This window comes from Danio rerio, chromosome 16 (assembly GCF_049306965.1).
Source record: "Danio rerio strain Tuebingen ecotype United States chromosome 16, GRCz12tu, whole genome shotgun sequence".
Lineage (NCBI taxonomy): Eukaryota > Metazoa > Chordata > Actinopteri > Cypriniformes > Danionidae > Danio > Danio rerio.
Window position 1 is genome coordinate 15206041 of NC_133191.1, and position 22668 is coordinate 15228708.

General features: G+C 40.2%; 1 protein-coding gene across 22 annotated transcripts in view; it reads left to right on the plus strand.

Annotated features, from left to right (window-relative positions):
• Nucleotides 1-22668, plus strand: part of col14a1a (collagen, type XIV, alpha 1a) — a 344010-nt gene that overhangs the window by 155406 nt on the left and 165936 nt on the right. For all 22 annotated transcript variants that reach the window (XM_009292161.5, XM_009292162.5, XM_068214100.2 and 19 more), the window contains 3 exons: nucleotides 2455-2590; nucleotides 8135-8257; nucleotides 12923-13072. In XM_009292161.5, the coding sequence (XP_009290436.2) occupies nucleotides 2455-2590; nucleotides 8135-8257; nucleotides 12923-13072 (409 nt within the window). The remainder of the gene's footprint in view (nucleotides 1-2454; nucleotides 2591-8134; nucleotides 8258-12922; nucleotides 13073-22668) is intronic.

Genomic DNA, 22668 nt, shown 5'->3' on the forward strand with positions numbered 1-22668 from the left:
CCAGACAGCTTTGACTGTCAAAATAATTAACAATAAAACATTGTTAATGGAATTATACAAATGTAAAGGAGTTTATTATCTGGCCAGATCTGAAGGATAATGAGATCGTTTGACTTGTAGAGCCTTTTTCTGTATTATCAACACAAGGAAGACACAATTGTAATAAATGTGTATTTATTAACAAAATAGTAATCAAGGGTAACTACAATTACTAAATGTACAATAAATGAAGTGCATAGGCGAGTGATGAATGTGATTAAGTTAAGGTAAGGTAAACCTTATTCTACAATAACAAAGAACTGAGGAAGGCTTTGTTATTAATGACGATCAGTTATAAACATCTAATTCATTAGAATATTTTATACTGAAACACACCATGCCAAGGTCTAATTTAAAGGGTTGGAAAGTGGAATATTTACGTTTCTGCCTTTGATGCAGTGGATGGAAAAAGTTGGATCTTCCTGCAGATCTTGAAGCATGAAACGAGCAGACTTGGCTCTCTTGAGCTTTGAGTGGAAAAAATCTGTAGTTTCTGGAACATGTAGACTGGAGATTTCTAGAAGTGGTGGTTCGATGTCGGGAACACGCCGACGTCTTTATCCTTGAGCGTAGAAATCTGTATCTTCTGGAACACGAAGAAATTGGAAATTTCTGGAGGTGGTGGTCTGATGTCGGGGACACGCCGACGTCTTTATCCTTGAGCGTAGAAATCTGTATCTTCTGGAACACGCAGAAATTGGAGATTTCTGGAGGTGGTGGTTCGATGTCGGGAACACGCCGATGCCTTTTCTTTGAAGGTAGAGTTCCTGGAAATCTGGGACAAGCAGATTTTTGGAGGTGGTGGTCTTGATGCGATGGTTTCAGACGCCTTGGAAAAAGCACTGTGAATCCTATTACCAAATCCTTGCTGGAACACGCAGCAAAAGTTCTGATGTCTAGGACAGAACCCCGCAAACCACCATAAACCACACTTTGACCACTCTTCGACCACCTTTTAGGACACACACACACTCTTCTTAACAGACGCACTCTTCTGCAAAGACGTTTTCTTCTGCACACTCTTTAGGACCCACACTTTACAGCCTCTTTTGTTTAAGAGAATGTCTTTAATACTTTCTCTGGAAGGTGGGATTGAAGGATGTCACCTTTCAAATCCAGCATTGTGATTAGATGATCCTGTGAGTTGGTCACTGGGAGGTGTCATCTATAATGTGGCCTGCATTTGCATAGTCTTAGTCCACCGGTTAACTACTATAATATTTAAGAGTCTTAAATATTTTCCTATGCATAATTCACTTTCCAAACCACATCTAATTAACCCAAGGCATTATTTGCAATAAACAGAGTCTAAACATCGCTATGTTATGTTGATCTTTACCCATTCATATATAAACCTTAATAAGCAAAGTTTCATACAGTGAAGTATTTCAAGCAGTGCATATTAAATATATACATGATCATTTGAATATACAGGTATATGAAGTGAAATTTTCCATTTTTGTCTCTTTTGTGACATGCAAGTTTACTGATCCATGTGTATCTCTGAGTTTAAGACGATGTCAAAAGTTGATTGGATCAAGAAGCAAGTTCTGGGCTCTTAACACCTTTGTCTTTCAGATAAAAAAAGACAGATGGTCACTGTCTCAATTGCCACTTTCTGATGAGATTAAGAAAAGGGTCAGAGTTTAGTGTTAACTCTGCAGCATTTGTTTATATTGGAAATTAATTTCCACAAGTTAATTTCCACAAGTTCCTGGCTTTACCGCTGATCACTACAATTCTAAGCACAGCGATGTGATCGTACAATTCAGGGAACAGCCAGTGCTGATCACGTCAGTGTAATCATTTGCGTCAAAGGGTTAGAAGTGTTTAATTTTTGTTTTTCTTTCATTATTCAGTATTCACATACCACGTTATGCTGTTGAGGGTTGTTTAAAGCTAATCCTAAGTCATCCTGAGTTAACTACATTCATTTCATTTTATAAAGTTGACTGTTGGGTTTTACAGGTTTCACTCTTTGCTACTGTCCAAATAAAGTATCTACAGCAGGGGTGTCCAAATTCAGTCCTAGAGGAAAGTTTAGTTCCCACCCCAGTTAAACACACCTGGACCAGCTAATCAACCTCTTTTTAGATATACTAGAAACTTCCAGCCAGGTGTTTTGAAGGATGTTGGAACTAAACTATGGAGGACATTTGCCCACCAGGGATGAGTTTGGACACCCCTGATCTTTATTATATGGCCCAAAACCTGGGGTATGTTTACTTTCTCACAGCACCCTATTTAATTTTATATTAAGAGTGGGGAATTCCAATATCCATTACATTTCTATGTAAACTCTAATAGTTAGTACTAAAGTAGACCTCAAGGGAATTTAGTTCCCCCAACGCAAACAAAACTCATCCTCAAGCACAGTGTTCTCAGTCTGCTATTGAATATTGTGCTCTTCTGCAGGTGTTAGTCTCTGGGAACAGAAGAAACGTGGTCCTGCAACCTCTCCTCTCAGACACAAAATACAAGATCACAGTGACCCCTGTTTATGCAGATGAGGAGTCTAGCCAGCTGTCCATGTCTTCATTCGGCACAACACGTGAGTTTATAAAGATTAAACACATTATCAAAGCAATTTAAGAGAACACACTGCAGGCAAAAATGCACCAGTCAATTTTAGGATTTTGTTTGTTCATAGTGTTTTTTTTTTTAAATGAATTTGAAGTGAAATGAAACAAAAACATCCAAAATATACATTTAAGTGTTTATCTTGTTGCACTTTAAACATTTGTGTTTGTTGATTCATTTATAATATATAATTTTATTTATAAATTTATAATTATAATTTTATTGTTTAATTAATTAATTAATTAATTAATTTTTTATTATTTAATATTTTTATTTTTTAATTTTTTAATTTTAATTAACTTTTATTTTATTTATATTAATTTAATTGAACATTTATTGATTGATTTGTTTGTTTATTTATTTATTTTTAAATTCATTTATTTATTTAAAAAAGTTATTCATTTATTTATTTATTTATTATTTATTTAATTTATTCATTTATTTTCTATTCGACTTAGTCCCTTTATTAATCTAGGGTCGCCACAGCGGAATAAACCGCCAACTTATCCAAGACGGTTTAACGCAGTGGATGGCCTTTCAGCCGCAACCTATCTCTGGAAAACATCCACACACACACACGCACTCATACACTATGGACAATTTAGCCTACCTAATTCACCTATAGTGCATGTCTTTAGACTGTGGGGAAAACCGGTGCACCCGGAGGAAACCCACGCGAACGCAGGGAGAACATGCAAACTCCACACAAAACGCCAACTGACCCACTTATTCATTTATTTTTGCAATTTATTTTATTTACTATTTATTTAGTTTTATTTTATTTTTTATTGTTTAATTTGTTTATTTGTTTAATTTTATGTTTATTGATTAATTTGTTTGTTTATTTATAGATTTATTCAGTTATTTTTATTATTTTATTTAATTTTATTTTATTTTATTAATTGATGAAAGAGATACCCCAAATCCCCTTTTGTAAAAAAAAGTTGTATCTAAACTGTCTAAAAAGTTTTAACCCTAACTTTGTTCCGATATTTTGCTCTACAATGTTTGCTAATTAGTACACATAGTACATATTTGATAATAAAAGCCAAATGTGCATATCTAAAAATAAAATAAACATCTAGTACAAACAAAGTTTACATTACATTTATTTGTAATATAATCAATCAACTGGGGAAGTGTGCAGATAACTTTTCACCTGCAATGTGTTGCCTTAAAACAGACAGTTATGCTAATTACATACCACTGTGGCATAATTACACAGTATTGATTTTGAGTTGGGCTTCAGCTCCATTTGCTTTGCTTGAGGTCACATGAAATTAACACTTCATTAGCACAAAAATAATTGCAAATATTAAAGAAGTCAACAAATCAAACGTGCTAAATGTTTAACATGTTCTTATGCAGCATTCGAGATATTTAGCCTCCAGTTCACGCAGAATGACCTTGGTTGAATTCCCAGGCTGGATTAATGAATATTTAATAGTGTTTTTTTTTTAATCAAGTTAAAAAATGCAACCCTTTGCCAGTCAGTGTGTTAACAGGAGCGTGATCTCATTTACTTCTATGATATTTAGTGATTTCACTGAGATAATTCATTTAACCTCAAGCCAGTTACCAACGTGTCATTTATAAGACAGGTTCTGAGACTTCTGAGTTTAACTGTTAAGGTTACAGTTAAGAAACTGTAAAAAATCATGCATTTATATATTTATTTTTAGGCATACTGGTTATAGTTTCTTACATATTTATAGTTGCAACTTTGCTCATAAAAGTTGTTCATTATTTGATACAGACATCATAAACACGACTACAGTCATGATAGGCAAAATGATAGTGATCAGTCATGATAATGACAATGTTTTTTTTATCTGTGTGTGAGGGAGAAATTCTTGAAGTTATACTTTTTGACACTTTTAAACATTTTATAGGCTTTTTATGAATTACAAAACATTATACATTTTTATTATACTCAATTTTTATCAAGCACACAACATTGATTTGGATGTTCAGTAAGTTATGTCAAAACACATACACAATAAAAACCATCTTCTCTAAAGTTTGTTTCTATAAATAACAGTGCTTATTAATTTAACTGCTATTAACACTAGCTAGAATGCACATAAGCTCCTAAACGGCACTCCATCCATTTACTCTCCCAGACATCCGGACTTCACTTCCCATAACCAAGCGCACTGATTACCATTTCATCTGTTTCACATTACCCAGACTATTTACATAGAACAAACACAGTAGTGATGGGGGAAACAAATCAACAAGCATTTTCTAGACAAGCAAGGAATGTCATTGTCATTCATTTAGATTGTCACATAAAGGGGAGAACTATTGCATTTCCAAACATTTTGAAACAGTTATGATGTAACAGTCTATTTACTGACCTTTCTAATAGCTTTTGCTCCAAACTACTGATTCAAAACAAAAGATTCTTAAAAGTTTTGAAGCTTTTGAAGCAGTGCTTTGAAAGCAGCAGTCAATACACAGAGTACACTGTAAAGTCTTATATTTGTTGTAGTTTACATTTTCTGAGATTGTTTGCTGCCTGTTCTGACCTTTACTTGACTATTAGATCACTCTTGTGGATTACCTTGGACATTGTTTGTTTGCTGGGGCTTTGACCCTGCCTGTTTTGACTATCCTTATAATTAATGAAACTTTGTTTGGATCCTCATATCCATTGTCACTGTGCTGTGAAATACAGTAACAGAACAAATTATTTTTATTATTATTATTATTATTATCATTATTATTAGATCTGAGCACAGTGCTGAAAATAGAGTTTTATACATGGCAGATTCAAGGGGTTTAAAGACCCTAGACCTCATTGTTTCCGCTACATTCATCCCTCCATGGCGGGGTGCCACACCAAAATTCATACCACCACGGCTACATTGCAGCATCTCATTCAAAACATTCAGTCATTTTTTTTTTAATGGCAGGTTATAATCGCACCAAATCGCTTTCAGTTAAGATGAACAGTTTCCAAAATAATACTTTTAGATAAAGGTCTGTGGCTCTGCATAAAATGACTTTATCTTGCTGGAGTTTATAGCCATTTCACTTTACTTCAAGATGCATTAATAATGCTTTGTAGGTCTATTGGAGACATTGATAAACATTCCCAGCAAGTCAAATAAACGTTGGAGACATACTCGTCACATAAACGCACTAAATTGCACTTCAGCAGCTTTTATTTGAGCGCATACAAGAAAATGCACTTGAGCAGCTTATATTTAAGGCCGTGCAAAAAGTTTTGTGAAGAAACAGAGGAAATTGGCGTGCAAGCAAAGACATTCGTATGCTCAAATTACATGAATGCGATCACGAATTGTAACACTGCGCTCACAACATTTGTCATTGAAATAACGCCATAGGTCTTTGGTAGATCTGTGTAAAAAAAAGGACTGCCGCCACAGCTGGAAAATATCTCAGAAGAAACACTGGACCTTAAGCATACATTCATTTAAAACCCTAAACTGGCAGCAAAAACGTGATTGTTGTGATTGTCAACATTACCCAACATATATATATATATATATATATATATATATATATATATATATATATATATATATATATATATATATATATATATATATATATATATATATATATATATATATATATATATATATTCATAAGCTATATATGAAGAGTTTAGATGCAAAAACCGCCTGATTAAAAAAAATAAATAAATAAAAAATAATTTAACTGGCTCCTGTGCATATGTTCAGTAATATCACTTTTAGGGCAAAGAATAAGTCATTTTCAATGTCAAGTGAAATATCTCAACATAAACAAAGGAGGCTTAGAAAAATGTTCATTTTCGTTGGAAAACTCTTAATATTCAAATACAGTGGCTGTATCTAACATTAACTTTCAACGAAAAGTAAAAAGTTGTTTAGGATGCCTAAAGCTTAAGCTAAATTCAACTTGGGTTGCCAACTTCTGAGTTCAGCTTGGATTGAGAACAAGAATTACTCCTGCAGAGAATAATTATTCATATGGCAACAAAACAAAAAGCATATTTCAGTCAAACCACACCAGAGTTCATTAATAGCTTTTTTTAAGTCTCAGTCCACTGGTTTGGTGCACACCAGGGTTTTGATACTAGCATTTACACTATTCTCCTCTAACAGAGCAATGATACAAGAGTTCATTTTAACCAAAGTAAACCTTGCCAACTGTAAAAACACTCTTAATTTAAGAGGGATTTCTGCCACCTCCCCACCCTCTTTATTTGGAAATCTGCATTGTGCACTGAAAAAAAAAAAAAAAAAATTGGATTTACTACATTTTTAAGGTAAGTGGCTGCAAACAATTTACTGTACATGGGTTACATTTAATCAAACTAAGTTGAAGATTACTAAATTTAATTTGTTTGTTTGTTTAAATTCATCCCATATAAATTATTTGCAACAACTTACAGTATGTTAAAAAATGTTGTGAATCCAATTAAAATATATATATATATATATATATATATATATATATATATATATATATATATATATATATATATATATATATATATATATATGTGTACTATTGTCCAATGCTACTTAATTTCAAGTTTCAAATTTTAAGTTTGTCTTGGAAACCATGCATCTGACAATACTTTATATTAAATATAGCACTTAAACATTAAAAATATGTTCTTACAGCACATGGATGAAGTTTATCATCATTGCATTTTGGAGTCATCATCAGTCTTGCAGTCTTTAGCTAAATGAATAATATTGATTTTACGCATTAATAAGCATTATAAACTATATCCGTTCCAGCTCTGGTGTTCTCACACTAATGAACTGATCAAACAGATCAGCCCACTTTCGTCTGATGGGATTGATTATCTTCAGCTTCCTCTCAGTGATCACCTTCAAATCACAGCCCATTGTCTGATTAGAGATGCTAATGTCACCTCATGCTGAACTCTAGATCAGAGCCTGATAGTTGCCTTGAAAAACCTTTGGCCTTCTTTCTGATTGAGTTTGGGGTTGAATTAATTATGAGCAGGGTGATATCCACCGTTCAGGAGTAATTAAGTGAAAAATATAGACTATTATTAGAGAATGTTATTTTCAATGTAATGTAATGTGTATTAAAAATATAATTCTTCTAAGCTGTTGAATCATCAACAAACATTGAAGTAACAGTTGCTGAAAATGTAGCTTTACAGTCGCAGGAATAACTGCATTTTGTTTTTTTTACTGACATTACTTTAATATTCTAATAATATTTAAAATTTTACTATTAATTACACTACTTTTGATCAAATTAGTGCAATCTTGGTGAGTCTTTCAAATAATTACTGGTGGACTTTTTAAATATTTAAATAGTTAAATATAATAATTTACCTTTCAGTCATTTTTTTTTATTTTATTTTACAACTTTAAAGGTGTCAATGTTACAGTATATTTTTTTATGATTCCACTTGCAAGTGCTAAATTATTTTGAGATTTGGCTGACCAGTAATTGGCAAGAAATGACCTTATTGCTAATGCTAATAATGGTTTTCTCTTTTCTGATTGGTTAGTGCCACTTTCTGGCCCCAGCAACCTCAGGGTGTCTGATGAATGGTACAATCGCTTCCGCATTAGCTGGGACAGTCCTCAATTCCCCACCATGGGTTACAGAGTCATCTATCAGCCCATCTCTGGTATGTACACTCACACACAAACAGAGAGACACACAAGTACACATTTTAAAAGGCTCCTTGTTTATTAGTACATTTATTATTTTTTTTTATTATAGTTGGTGTGCAATGTTACTTGGCATAAGCTATATATGAAATTAAACTGTTCAAAGCTCAATGGAGAGGGAGATACTATCATTTTACAGAAGTCACTTTTAAAGTCCTATAACAAGTCGGCTGCAATAGCCTAGAGGTTATGTGTGCCTATATAAAACACTGAGCTGTTCATGGTGACCTGTCTGTAATCTTAATTGTTCCATCCTAATATATACATCAAACAGCAAACAGCTTTTGGGGAGTACATGAGCTTTTTCTTGGTTTTTGTATAAACCCTGGCCCCAGGCAACATGTTCTTGATGGGTAGCTAAACAGAATAATCTGTGCTTACTGTTCAATCAGAGTGAAATGTGTATGTATTTTTTAAAAAGCCCCTATTATGCATTTAAAAAGATCATATTTTGGTTTTGGGGCCTCCAACAACAGTCTGATATGCATGCAAGGTCAAAAAACACTTTCATTGTCTTATAATATGCATTTATTTTTACCTAATTACCCCAAAAGACACCCATATGATTCGTTCAGCGATTCATTTGTTTCCAATGCTATGCAATACTAATCTGCGCTGATTGATCAGATGACCCAGTCTGTTGCGATTGGTCGACTGTGTTCTGCGTGACACAGAGAGAAATGCCCAGCATGGCTTATCAACATTGTTGAAGTAGTCAAAGTGCAGAGTTTATGTGTAAACCCAATGCAGGAGTGCTATAAAGCGATAAAGTTTAACACCAGCATATTGCTCTTATCATAACCATGACACACATTCAGTATTAATCCACACAGCGGCAAAAGCTGAACTTTTTTGAAACTTGACACATTTCAATCCATAAACAAAGTGACGTGTCGCATTTTTAACGTGGCTTTAGATTTGATATGAGAATGTAAAGAGTTAACCAGATACAGTACAAGCCACGTAGAGCGGTTACATGTAACAAAACACAATTATATACATAAAATGAGGCAACCATTTTAATTGTCTAAGTTAATTCCACTTGTGAGATGGAGGAAAGAACTAATCAAAAAACTGTGTACAGTAAAGTTCCTGTAAAGTTCCATACAGATTTGGTCTTTTCTGATCCTTCCTTTAACAAACGGCCAATGAATTCCCTGTTTTAAGCACTCGTCAGAAAATGACAGGAACACAACATTAGGCTGTTGCTATAATGCTGAGGTATTTTTGCAAAAATAAACCTCAACCACTCCTCACAGCCTCATCTTTGGGTGGGGAAAATAACACTAACTTTCCCTCACACTTCAGAGCAAAGCATCTTTGCGACATGATTCAGTCGGGATCTGCTACAGTGTTTGTCTTCTTCTTTTTTTTTCTACTGTGTTTGTGGGTGGGGTCAGAGGGTCAATTTTCCCAGGTCTGTGGGCACAACAAATGGGCAGGACTTGAGTTCCAAATCGACATCATGCCGACACAGCTAAAGACTTGCAACCCCCTCGATTCATTTGAACCACTCTAAGTCAATTATTTTTTTATAGATGAATCAATAGTTTTAAGCATGATGCACTTTCAGATTTAAGCCTTAGCTGGATATTTCACTTCACTTAGGGCTGTGATACACACTGCACAGAAGATCATTTTCAAAAACCCATAATAGGGGCTCTTTAGTGAAGAACGGACATATTACACTAGATTTATTCTGGTTACGGCTCCTAAGAGATTGTGTTTTGTCCTGCGAACAGTCCCAAATCACATCAGGGACATTTCAGAACTGCTTGCTAGCTAATTTTCAGTCCTTCAGTTCCAAGTTTCGGGTCCTACAATACCATGATTAAGTTGGATACATTTTTGGGGATAAGTTTTTGTTATATTCTAATTTGAGTTAATACAGTTTTAATGCACTTTTAAATATATAAAAGAATAAGAATAAACATGCATTACTGTGTTTTATTCATTTAAAATTCACCATTAATTTGTAAAATATTTTCTAATGAAATCCTATCATTATTGTGACTTTATTTTGTATATTGTCTGTACATATGCATACTTGCATTTTGCCGGCTCACGGTATCTGTCAAATATAAAAATATATAAATTTGGATGTTTTATCTTTTGGAATGCTTCTGAAATGTGCCGTTTGTGTGACTGGTGTGAACATGAGCATCGTATTGAGTGGTCAGAGCTGTAACACACCACCCGAATCCAGTGCAAATCCAGGGTCACTGTGCACCCTTTAAACAAAATAATTCCTACTAAAATAGCTGATTGACCACCCCTTTAACCTTTCACAGTTTGCCTAATTGTGTATGAAAGGAATGTCTACTCCTAATCTAGTGTAAAAAAAAGCTTCATAATTCCAGACATAAGCGAGTTAGGTCATTTTGTCAAATAACTAAAGTCTTCCGATTCTCAAGACAGTTATAGACTGGTAGGATAAATGATTAGCAGCTTGTTGGGAGCAGTTTGAAAGGGCATTAACTGTAGGTGGAGATACTTCTTTCCATCTGCCGCTTTGAACATTGACGGTTCTTCCATCTGCAGTCTGAGATTCGGCTGTAAACAGAAGCTCTAATGTGGCTGCAGCACACAGGAGGGAAGAAAATACCACTCTCCTCTGTTTTCCACTGAAGTCCTGCCCAATAAACTCCTTTATTCCATTATATGAGCTTAAACTCCCTTCTGTGGTGGAGAGAAATGGCTTCTCCACCTACATTTAATGCCCTTTCAAACTGCTCCCAACAGCTGCTAATAATTCATCCCACCGCTGGTCATTTCTACTGTCCAGAGCTCATTTTCCGTGCGTCTGCATGTGTTTTGTTGAAGGGGAAGGTTCACTTGTTCTCATTTCGGTTCAGATCCAGTTTTCTCAGTTTCTTTGTCAGGGTTATGGTGTGATTATAATGAGTGTTTCTGTGAGGTCCTATCATCCATTTCACCCATTGCCTGTTTTTTTTTTTTTTTTTTTTTAGTTCAGTCTGGAATTTTGAATTACAGAACTGTCACATATTTGGCCCTGTATCCACCTGGTACCAACAGTGAATATTGATCCACAGACCAAAGCAAAATCCGATATATGGAAATATATGCAAATTACATTTATTACATACAGTTGAAGTCAAAATTATTAGCCCTCCTGTGATTTATTTATTTATTTATTTATTTATTTATTTATTTATTTATTTATTTATTTATTATTTATTTTTATTAAAGCAATTAAATTTTTACAATATTTTCTTTATAATTTTTTTTTCTTTTGGTGAAAGCCTTATTTGTTTTATTTCAGCTAGAATAAAAGCAGTTTTAATAAAATAAAAGAAAAAGAAAAACATTTTAAAGGGCACCTATGATGAAAAACATCTTTTGTAAAACTCACTAATGTTTAAAATTTAGAAATGTTAGAACCCTCAAATGTTAGAACTTACTTATGTTAGAACTTACTTATGTTGGAACTCACTAATGTTAAAACTCACTAACTTTAGAACTCACTAATGTTTAGAACTCACTAATGTTAGAACTCACTATTGTTTAGAATTTACTAATGTTAGAACTCACTAATGTTACAACTTACTAATGTTTGAACCCACTACTGTTGAGAACCTAATAATGTTAGAACTCATTAATGTTTAGAACTCAATGTCTTCACAGACATTTTCAACATCTTTTTAATCCCCACTTGTTTCAAAGCCACCATCGTCATTCCGGTCTCAAAAATAGTCATTTTCCTCATGCTTTAATGACTACCATCCAATTGCAGTCCCATCATCAAATATTGAAATTTGAAATTGTAATTTACAGGAGGCTACTTTAAGGCTTTTTTACTGGCACTTTTGATATGTGTGCCTCTGTTGCTTAGCAGCTTTCTGCTAACAAAAGCATAACTTTTTGATTGCAAAAACATAACTTTACTTCAGACAGGTCTTTCAAAACAATGTTTTCACTGTGAATAAAAAAAAATCTCTTCTGCATGCCAGACTGATTGACATACACTTCTTCTAGGATAGTCTTGAACACAATTATAGGCATCATTACAAATAATTTAGTATTTTTGAAGTAATGACTTATAAAAGATGATGACAGACATCAAAAGTTTAATTCTAAAGTCTCAATAGAAGCTTCAGATGTACATATAAATTATGGCTAACACTTTAGTTTAGGTCATAAATCATGGTATTATTAACAAATCATTAAGTAACACTACTAGCTTAATAAACTACTAATTAGCTATTTGTTAATAGTAAAATAGAAGTTGGGTTTTGGGTAGGATATGTAAAATAAGGTCACTACTGAACAACTACTGAACAGTTAATATCTTAATAATAGGCAGGTACTGTAATACGCTAGTTAATAGTATCAATTGTGACAAACTGAAGTGTTACCAAATTTTGTGACAAAAATTCAATTCAGTACTAGCAAATTCTTACAAAGTAAAACATGTTTGGTTTGTAAAATACTTGCTAGCATCTGTTAAGACACTAATATTAATCATTTTAAACTTGATTTAAAAACTCAGCAGGAGTGTTTAAATCTTAGCTGAGAATGGGTTAAAAAACATAACTTCATTTTTTATTTCTGTGCGATTTTTCTCTGATTGTTTTAAGCTTTTGTCTCTGCTCCGTGCGCAGTGTCAGGTCGGGCTCTGGAGACATTTGTCGGAGATGATGTAAACACCCTGCTGATCCTCAATCTGCTGAGTGACACAGAGTACAGCGTTCAGGTCATCGCCTCCTACACCACCGGCTCCAGCCAACCCCTCACCGCCAAGGGCAAAACATGTGAGTCTCCACAACACAATGATCCAGCACACACACAACAAAGTGCTCCCATCTAGTTCTGTCAAAGCCAGTGTGAGATCTGCGGCTTCTTCCTTTTCCATTTCTGCAGCATCACATCAGATTCACAGATGTAATTTGCCTACCGCGCGATCGTCCTTGCTAATACTGTTTCTTTATTTCCATGATAATAAACAACAGTGATAATATCGCTATGTAAGCAGACTAGCGAGAACTGGCCCTTTTGTCTGTTAATGAATCCTGAAGGCGCTCTTTGATAGGCAGCACATACATCAGCATTCAGACAGACGGCTCCAGTAATGACAGTCCTTTGCATATAAATTTGATATCACCAGGTACATCGCAAAGTAATACCTGTTTTAGCGATTCTCATCAAAAAGCAAACAGATTATGTTTTCTGAGGCCATCCATCAGAGCGCTGCGTGTCACCGGCCCAATATCAGTCAGCTCTGTCTTGTTTCAGACAAGTCAGATAAACACACACAGCGCTTCCGCTACTGACAGAACGCTATCACACAAAACCATTTGATAGATCGTAATATATAACAGGAAGTTAAGGCGTGTTGTATAAAATGTCTTCATCAGGGTTTTGTTATTTCCACCATCAGGACTGTAATAAGAGAAGTTTGATGTTTAGGTGTAAAGTTGATTTAACTTTATAAGATTGTGGCAAAATAGAAAATGAGTAAACATGTAACTTTGCTTTTCATACAAATAAATAATATTTGGAAATGTTATGTTCTATATCACAGTAATAATGTTTTATGATTTTCATATTCATTTGCTTCTTAAAAGATTGAGTCCTCATTCACTGTAATGCACATAAAGTAAACAGTGCATTCAGTATAACTAACTGAATCAAATGTTTCTTAATACACCACAATGTAAGGCTTTAGAACACACTACATGCTGTACCTTATTTGTCTCATATCCTGAGATTGTTAAATGTCAAATTCCATTTCATTGTAATATAACTGAGACATATATTATTAATAATGACAAGTATCAAAATAAAATACTGTATTTTATATTTTCAAAATACTGCAAAATACTTTTACAAGGGAGCATGAAATTTCTTTACAAACCTTCCATCGATAGGCCTATTTAATTAATCCCTTCGCCATTAAACTGATCTAGTGAAATAAATTTATATAGATACATTTATATACATTGATATAGCAACAGAGTTTCTCTAAGCAAGTTTAATTCAGCTTCTCTGTCACTATATATATATATATATATATATATATATATATATATATATATATATATATATATATATATATATATATATATATATATATATATATATATATATATATTCTTATGCTTTTATAGTTTATTGTATATATATATATATTAAATGTAGTCGGAAAGTTGCAACTTCTCAAATATTAATGCTGCAGCATTTCTAGCAATTAACTTTTTGACTGCAACATTCTTGCATTCTTTTGAATTATAAGATAGACTTTCAAAATCCACTTGGCTCAGAAATCTTGTGGGAATATGGTGTGTCAGTTTAACTGAGCATGGCGATTCTGCATGTCGTAGATATTATGACACCCTGATTAATCACGGACAAAACGTGCTAAAGGATGTTCAGTCAATCTCAGCTTTTCTAGCACAGACGACTGTTTCTTTCACACTCCACAGATCTGTAAGAAACCTCCCATTCTTTCTCACCCTACATGATGACATCTGCATACCGCCTGCTCCATCAATTTTTCATACGTTTTCTGTTTGACCTTTGAATAATTGAATGCACAATAATGGATTTCTACCTCCTTGTATTAGCACTATCAGCCAGAGGCTCTTTTCGCATGCATATAGTTCATTAAAATAGTTTATGTAAGGAGGAAAGCTTGTCACATGCATTATTCAAAACCTTAAACGAATCTCCACCACTGCGTGCCATATGTTTTGTGCACGCTGTCCATTTTAATCTACAATCTCCTAGTCACAAACGCAGCTGACATGATGTTCAGCTGTGTAGCGTGAATTCCAATGGACAGATTGATTGCATAAGTGCTTGCTTTATAGAATCTGGCTCTCATAGCCACGCTGAAAGGGGAAGTTAACTCAAAAATAATAAAAGAAAAAAGTTAACTTACTCATTGTCAGGGCATCCAAGATACTGTTACTTTTTTTCAGCAGAACAATCAGCAGAGCTTTATTTTTGCCTGAAATTGTTGTACTTTGTGATTCCCTAAACTGCAAGTCAGCAGCTTTCACTTTGAATGTCACCAAAATATATATAGGCAAAACAAATGTAATACTCAATTTTATGAGGTCCTTTGTAGTGAAGAAAGAAACTAAACTATATTTACACATTACTTTTATTCCACAGCCTCAGTAAACAGAGACATTTCAGTATTATCTTCAGCTATTTATTTTACTTCTAGACGGTTTGTTTTAGCTATTAGAACGATTAGAATATTTAGTTTGTCACATCACCAGCTGCTAAATTCATCGTAATTCATTAATGCTTTTCATAAATGATGAATGTTTGGTGTTTTTAAACAAATAACTTTTTCTTTTAACATTTAAATACACATAAATACAAAAAAACATAACATTAATGGTTGTTAAAAATAAACTTATGTCTATGAAGAGAGCTTTAATAGTCTTTTTTTTTCACATAAACTGACAATGTGCGTTATTCACACTAGATACACTACTCTGTAAAAAAAAAAATGTTGTTTCAACTTAAATGTTCGTGCTGCCTTTTAAATTTTTTTAATTTACTTCACTTAAACAGTGAAGTTTTCTTAACTCAGGTTAAGGTTGACAGGACTTGACAATACAAGTGTAATGCATTTGGTCTAAGTTTAGGTAACTTAAATAGATAAGTTGTAATTAAGAAAGATGTTGATAGGACTTTATAATTTAGGTGTAATGGACATGGTTTAATGGACTTAAATATAGAAGTTGACTCTCACTCACACACACACTACGGCCACTTTTGTTTGTTTTGTTTTGTGGTGTGTACATGTTCCCCTTCGGGGGGAACTTCAGCACTATAAGTGGATTTGATTTGTAAAATCCACGCATTGGGAGGTTCGGTTCAGAAGCTACTCGTCTGAAAGAGTATTGAACGGGCCAATTAAGAATGAATTGGCAGCGCAAGCCTGCGCAGGTGAGCGGCATAAGCAATCAACTGAGTATATAAGCTCACCTGGCGCCAGCAGACGCTATCCTTTTCGCTTCAGAGACTTTCTGATCGAGTCGATGAGGGTTCCTCCTGCTGTGACCAGCGATTCTGAGCGAACGAGAGCATTCTCCCGGTCCAGAGTGTGTACACGCAGTGGCAGACGGTCGAGCTGGGTTTCTCCCTTGCCTGGCGTTCTTTGGGTCCGGTCCTCCAGAGCGGTGCGTATAAAGTTGCAAACTTCACAGAAAGAGCAACACAGTCGTGCAGCACGTCCTTTTCAGGACGGCGCTCCGACTGTGCGTTTCTGGATGCGGTGGTTTCCTGTCCTCGGATGATGGGCGCGGGCATTGCGTTACATGTCTGGGGGTCCAGCATGTTAATGCGCTGCTCGCGGGCAGTTCATGTCGTCATTGCGATGCCATGACTGTTGCGCAAGATCGCGGTTAGCCTTTGCAAAAGGGTGAACCACCCCAGTTGTCCCCTGCTCTGCAGCGGGCACTCGGGCAGATCTGAGGGTTTCAGCGAGAGATAATCCGTCGCCCACGGGCCCGCGGACCTCCCGCTCCTCTAAGCGCTCCATCCAAGCTTCGGGCGGGGGAAGCGATCCGTCTAACAGATGGTAGCCCTTACGCCCGATGACACCGGAGACCAGATGTCCACCGCGGCATCGGAGGGTGGGCTTTCATTGTCCGATGATGATCCAGACCCGCTCGCCCCCTTCGGGCTGGTGAGCGCTGTCACTACGGATCCTGAAACGGACATGTTAGCCGTGCTTTCCCGGGCTGCTTCGGCCGTGGGTTGGAGATGGTTTATCCCCCAGCTCCGCGGCCAGACCGACTAGAGGGGCGTTCCCTTCTTCCCGGAGGTGCACAGTAGGCTCACGCGGTCTTGTAAAGCACTTTTTTCTGCTCGTGCTGCGTGTTCCTCCACCCTAACCACTCTTGACGGTGAAACAGCCAGGGGGTATGTGGCGATTCCTCAGGTTGAGTGCGCGATGGCGGTAAATCCGCGCGGCGCCTCTTCTTGGCGGGGTCCGCCTCGTCTCCCATCCAAAGCCTGTAAGTTATCTACCTCCCTCGGAGCTAGAGCTTACATAGCTGCGGGCCAGGCTGCTTCCGCCTTGCATGCGATAGCCACCTACCAGCGCTACCAAGCGCAGGCGCTGGCCGAGCTGCACGAGGGTGGGTCCAACCCAGGCTTACGAGCTTCGCACCGCCGCCGACTTAGCTCTTCGGACTACTGAGTCCGCTGCGTGTGCGTTGGGGAGGACGATGTCCACATTAGTGGTCCAGGAGCGCCACCCCTGGCTGATATGTGCAAAGTCGACAAAGTCCGCTTTCTTGACTTCCCCATATCCCCAGCCAGGTTCGGCGACACTGTCTGTGAATTCACCCAGGAATTCAAGGCGGTGAGAGAGCAGTTGGTGGGTGATGTCTTATCGGCGGTCCGTAGCCCGCTCCGCCCGCCGTGCCATTCATACCTGCTCCTCGCCGAAGGCGCCCGCCTACGAGAGCTGCTCCGCCCCCGCACACGCCTCAGGCGAAGCGAGCGCGTCGGGCACCTCGGAAGCAGGCAGCCCCCCTGCCCAGAACGCCGCTAAGTCCGGCAACGGACCGCGAAGCGCCCCTGGGACAGGCCATCTGGAGAAGAGGGAACTTGCTCTTTCCCCGCTGGAGGGCGGGGCCCCATTTCCAACGGCACTTTTTACTGCCATGAAAACATTATGAAAGGGCACTTTTCACTTCCCCAGATGTGACAGCCCGAAATCTGCCAGTCTGGGACGCTATGCTTTCTAGCTTGCAGATTCGGTGCGTTTCGCCAGTGGCTCACGAGCGCTGGGAGGACGGTCTCCTTTCTCCCACCCCTCGAGCCTCCCCTCCGGAGCTCGGGTTTGGAGTGAGAGCAAATATCTCACCTCCAGCTTTTCCGTGGGACCCGCGAGCTTCCCGGATCAGCACACCCACTCCGCGCTGCCCCACTGCTGGTACGTCAGCGATTGTAGCGATGAGTCCATTAGCGAGAGCTCTGCCTGCCTGGTTAGCGCGGGCCAGCTCTTCGCGGTGGCTCATACGCACAATCAGACTCGGCTATGCGATTCAGTTCGCGAAACGGCCCCCCAAGTCACGGGTGTGTATTCACCAGGGTCAGCCCCCTGTCCGCCCCTGTCTTGCGAGAGGAGATTGCTGTCCTCCTGGCGAAGGATGCAATCGAGCCGCTCCCTCCAGCCGAGATGGAGGGTGGGTTTTACAGCCCACGCTTCATCGTGCCCAAAAAGAGCGGTGGGTCACGGCCAATCCTAGATCTGCGCGTTTTGAACCGCTGCCTGCACAAGCTGCCGTTCAGAATGCTTACGCAGAAGCGCATCCTCCGGTGCGTTCGTCCTCTGGGTTGGTCTGCAGCATTAGACCTGATGGACGCGTATTTCCATGTCTCCACTCTTTCTCGCCACCGACAGTTTCTGCGGTTTGCGTTTGAAGGTCGAGCTTGGCAATACAAAGCCCTCCCCTTCGGGCTCTCTCTGTCTCCGCGGGTCCTCACCAAGCCCGCGGAGGGTGCCTCAGCGCCCCTTCGGCTCGCGGGCATCTGCATACTCAATTTCTTTACGACTGGCTGATTTTTGCCCTCTCTCGGAGCAGTTGATTATGCACAGAGACAAAGTGCTCTGGCACTTCCACCTGTGGGGGTTTCAGGTCAACCGAGAAAAGAGCAAACTCGCCCCCGTGCAGAGGATCTCTTCTCTCGGGCTGGAGCTGGACTCGGTCACCATGGCAGCGCGCCTCTCCGGAGAGCGCGCTCAGCTGATGCTGTACTGTCTGAGAGAGCTCGACAGTAAAATAGTGGTCCCACTGAAACTATTTCAGAGGCTCCTGGGGCATATGGCATCCGCAGCCGCTTCATGCCGCTCGGATTATTCTATATGAGACCACTTCAGCACTGGCTTCACGATCGAGTCCCCAGACGCGCATGGCACGCGCGCGCACACCGAGTCTCTGTTACTGCGCTGTGTCGCCGCGCCCTCAGCCCTTGGAGCGACCCCTCGTTCCTACAGGCCTGGGTGTCTCTAGAACAGGCGTCCAGTCTTGTTGTCGTTTCAGCAGACACTTCCAACACGGGCTGGGGGGCTGTGCGTTGCGGGCATGCGGTTGCGGACCTGTGGAAAGGTACCCAGTTGCATTGGCATATCGCCTGGAGCTGTTGGCAGTGTTCCTCGCTCTCCACCGTTTTTTTCCGGTGCTGGAGCGGCAACACGTGCTGGTCAGGACGGACAGTACGGCGGCGGTGGCGTATATCAGCCGTATAGGGGGTATGCGCTCTCGCCGCATGTCTCAGCTCGCCCGCCGTCTGCTCCTCTGGAGTCATCCGCGGCTGAAATCGCTGCACACCATTCATATTAAGGCAAGCTCAACCGTGCAGCCGATGCGCTCTCACGGCAGCCTTGCGTCCTGGAGAATGGAGACTCCACCCCGAGTCTGTTCAGCTGATATGGGCGCGATTCGGGGAAGCCCAGATCGATCTGTTGCTTCCCCCGAGATCGCTCATTGCTAGTTGTTCTTTCCCTGACCGAGTGCTCTCGGCACGGATGCACTGGCTTACAGCTGGCCTCGGGGCACGCGCAAATACGCGTTTCCCCCAGTGAGCCTGCTCGCGCAGTTACTGTGCAAGGTCAGGAAGAGGACGAGGAACAGGTTGCTGGTTGCGCCCCTCTGGCTCAACCGGACCTGGATGTCAGAGCTCTCCCTCGCGATAGCCCTCCCCTGGCAGTCCCTTCGAGAGAGCACCTACTCTCTCAGGGACAGGGCACCACCTGGCACCCTCGCCGATCTTTGAAGAGATTTTAGACGCGAGGAAGACTTAGGTAACCTCCGATTGCGGTGGCTAATACCGTCACTCGGGCTAGAGCCCCCTCCCCGAGCGCGCCTATGCCCTGACGTGGAGTCTATTCACTGAATGGTGTGTCTCTCGCTGAGAAGACCCCCGTAATTTGCCAGATCAGCGTTGTGCTTTCTTTACGCCGAGAGAAGCTGGAGAGCAGGCTGTCGCCCTCCACACTCAAGGTTACGTGGCTGCCATCTCCGCTCTCATAACGCGGTGGCTGGCAGCACCGTGGGAACGCATAACCTCATCATCCGGTTCCTCAGGGGCGTTAAGCGAATTAATCCATCCCGCCCCCTCTCATGCCCTCTTAGGATCTCGCCCTCGCTACACAAGCCGCGTCAGATCCCTTCGATCCTCGACTCAGTATCTTTCTGTCCCTGAAGACAGCTCTGCTGGTCGCGTTGATATCGATTAGAGGGTCGGGGACCCGGAGGCATTTTTCGGTCAGTGACTCGTGCCTGTAATTGGGCTGGCTTCTCTCACGTCCTGAGACCCCGCCCGCGATATGTGCCCAAGGTTCCTACCACTCCGTTTTAATACGAGGTAGTGAGCCTGCAAGCGCTGCCCTCGGAGGAGGCAGACCCAGCCCTTCTTTATTGTCCAGTTCGCGTTTTGCGTATTATCCGGACCGCACTCAGAGTTTAGATCATCTGAGCAGCTCTTCGTCTGTTATAACGGTCGGCAGCAGGGAAGTGCCGTACCGAAATAAGTTCCCACTAGATTGTGGATGCCTTTCTTTCACTATCAGAGCCGAGATAAGCCGCGTCCCCCGAGAGCGCGTGCGCACTCCACTCGGAGTTTCGCATCCTCTCGAGCGCGCGCACGCGGCGCCCCTCTAACAGACTTCTGTAGAGCTGCGGGCTGGGTGACACCCAACACATTTGCAAGGTTTTACAATCTGCGAGTGGAGCCGGTTTCCTCAAGGGTATTAGGTAACCCTTGGTGATTGAGGAAACAATTCGGTAGGGTGTTGAAACACGCTTGCTGCGCCATTTTCCCTAACACGGAGATACGTGCGCCTTTTTATCTGTCAGTAAAGTTCCCCGTCAGGTGAGCCCTGCAGATTCCTCCGTGGCCCCCAGCACTGACTCAGCGGAGGAGTCACTTGCTGGCCCACTACGTTGTAGGTCTGCCCGCTGGTCAGCCCGCGTTTTGGGTAAAGGTGCCTGCTATGCGTGGTCCCCACTAGGCGATCCCATATGCTTATTCAGCCACGGTTAAGTCCCCCCCCCTGGGCGGACCCGTGTCTTCCCTCCCCGCTAACCACTCTTTTGCTATGCGTACTCCCCCTTTTTAGGGCTAGTCCATATGTAAATTCTGCCATCTATCCCCCCTTGGGTAACGGATGGCCTCCGCAGCGTCCTCCCTATCGGGATTGCACGCTTCCCAACGTACTGTCGTATTTTCCTAGAATTATCTAGATGCTCACGACTTCCCAAAAAATATATCTAAATCCGTAAAACTTCTGTTGAAGTAGGATAAATTAGGGCCAGGGACACGTTGGAGGACCGCGCCCCCCATGATGCGGGTGCGTCACGCTTGCTTGACTATCTCCTCATCGGGGGTGTTGGTAAGGTGCAGTCATTATGGCGCTTTCAATGGGCTCCCAATGCGTGGATTTTACAAATCAAATCCACTTATAGTGCTGAAGTTCCCCCCGAAGGGGAACGTTCGAGGTTACTAAAGTAACCCTTCGTTCCCCGAGGAGGGGAACGGAAGCACTATACTCCGTCGCCATAATGACTGTCCCTTAGCTGTTGAAAGTCTCTTCAGCTTAAAAAGGATAGCGTCTGCTGGCGCCAGGTGAGCTTATATACTCAGTTGATTGCTTATGCCGCTCACCTGCGCAGGCTTGCGCTGCCAATTCATTCTTAATTGGCCCGTTCAATACTCTTTCAGACGAGTAGCTTCTGAACCGAACCTCCCAATGCGTGGATTTTACAAATCAAATCCACTTATAGTGCTTCCGTTCCCCTCCTCGGGGAACGAAGGGTTACTTTAGTAACCTCGAACGTTCTCCTGCGTGTTCGTGTGGGTTTCCTCCAGATGCTCTGGTTTCCCCCACAGTCCAAAGACATGTGCTATAGGTGAATTGGGTTAGCTAAATAGTGCGTAGTGTATGTGTGTGAATGAGTGTGTATGGGTGTTTCCCAGTGATGGGTTGCAGCTGAAAGGGCATCCACTGTGTAAAACATATGCAGGGGTCCGTTCTCCGTACCTCGCTTAAATGATCTAGGATGATTTGGCAGATCCTGGATCTTTTAATCTTGATAACTGATCTCTGGCTAATTTGGTTATTCAAACAAGTTTGCGAATCAGAATAAAATGTCTGGATGAACGGATCTATGAGCGCTGCTTGTGTTGTGAAGGACAGATCTATCGATCCTGGAAATCATGATCAGCAATGCAACGATTGGCTGATGGCACAGCAGTGTAATGACATCATCTGATTAATATTGAATTATCCATGTGAGCAGTATTTCATAAAATTGATAGGGAACGTTTTGTTAAATATGATGCACAATAACTTCTCAACTTTGTCGTGGGCTGC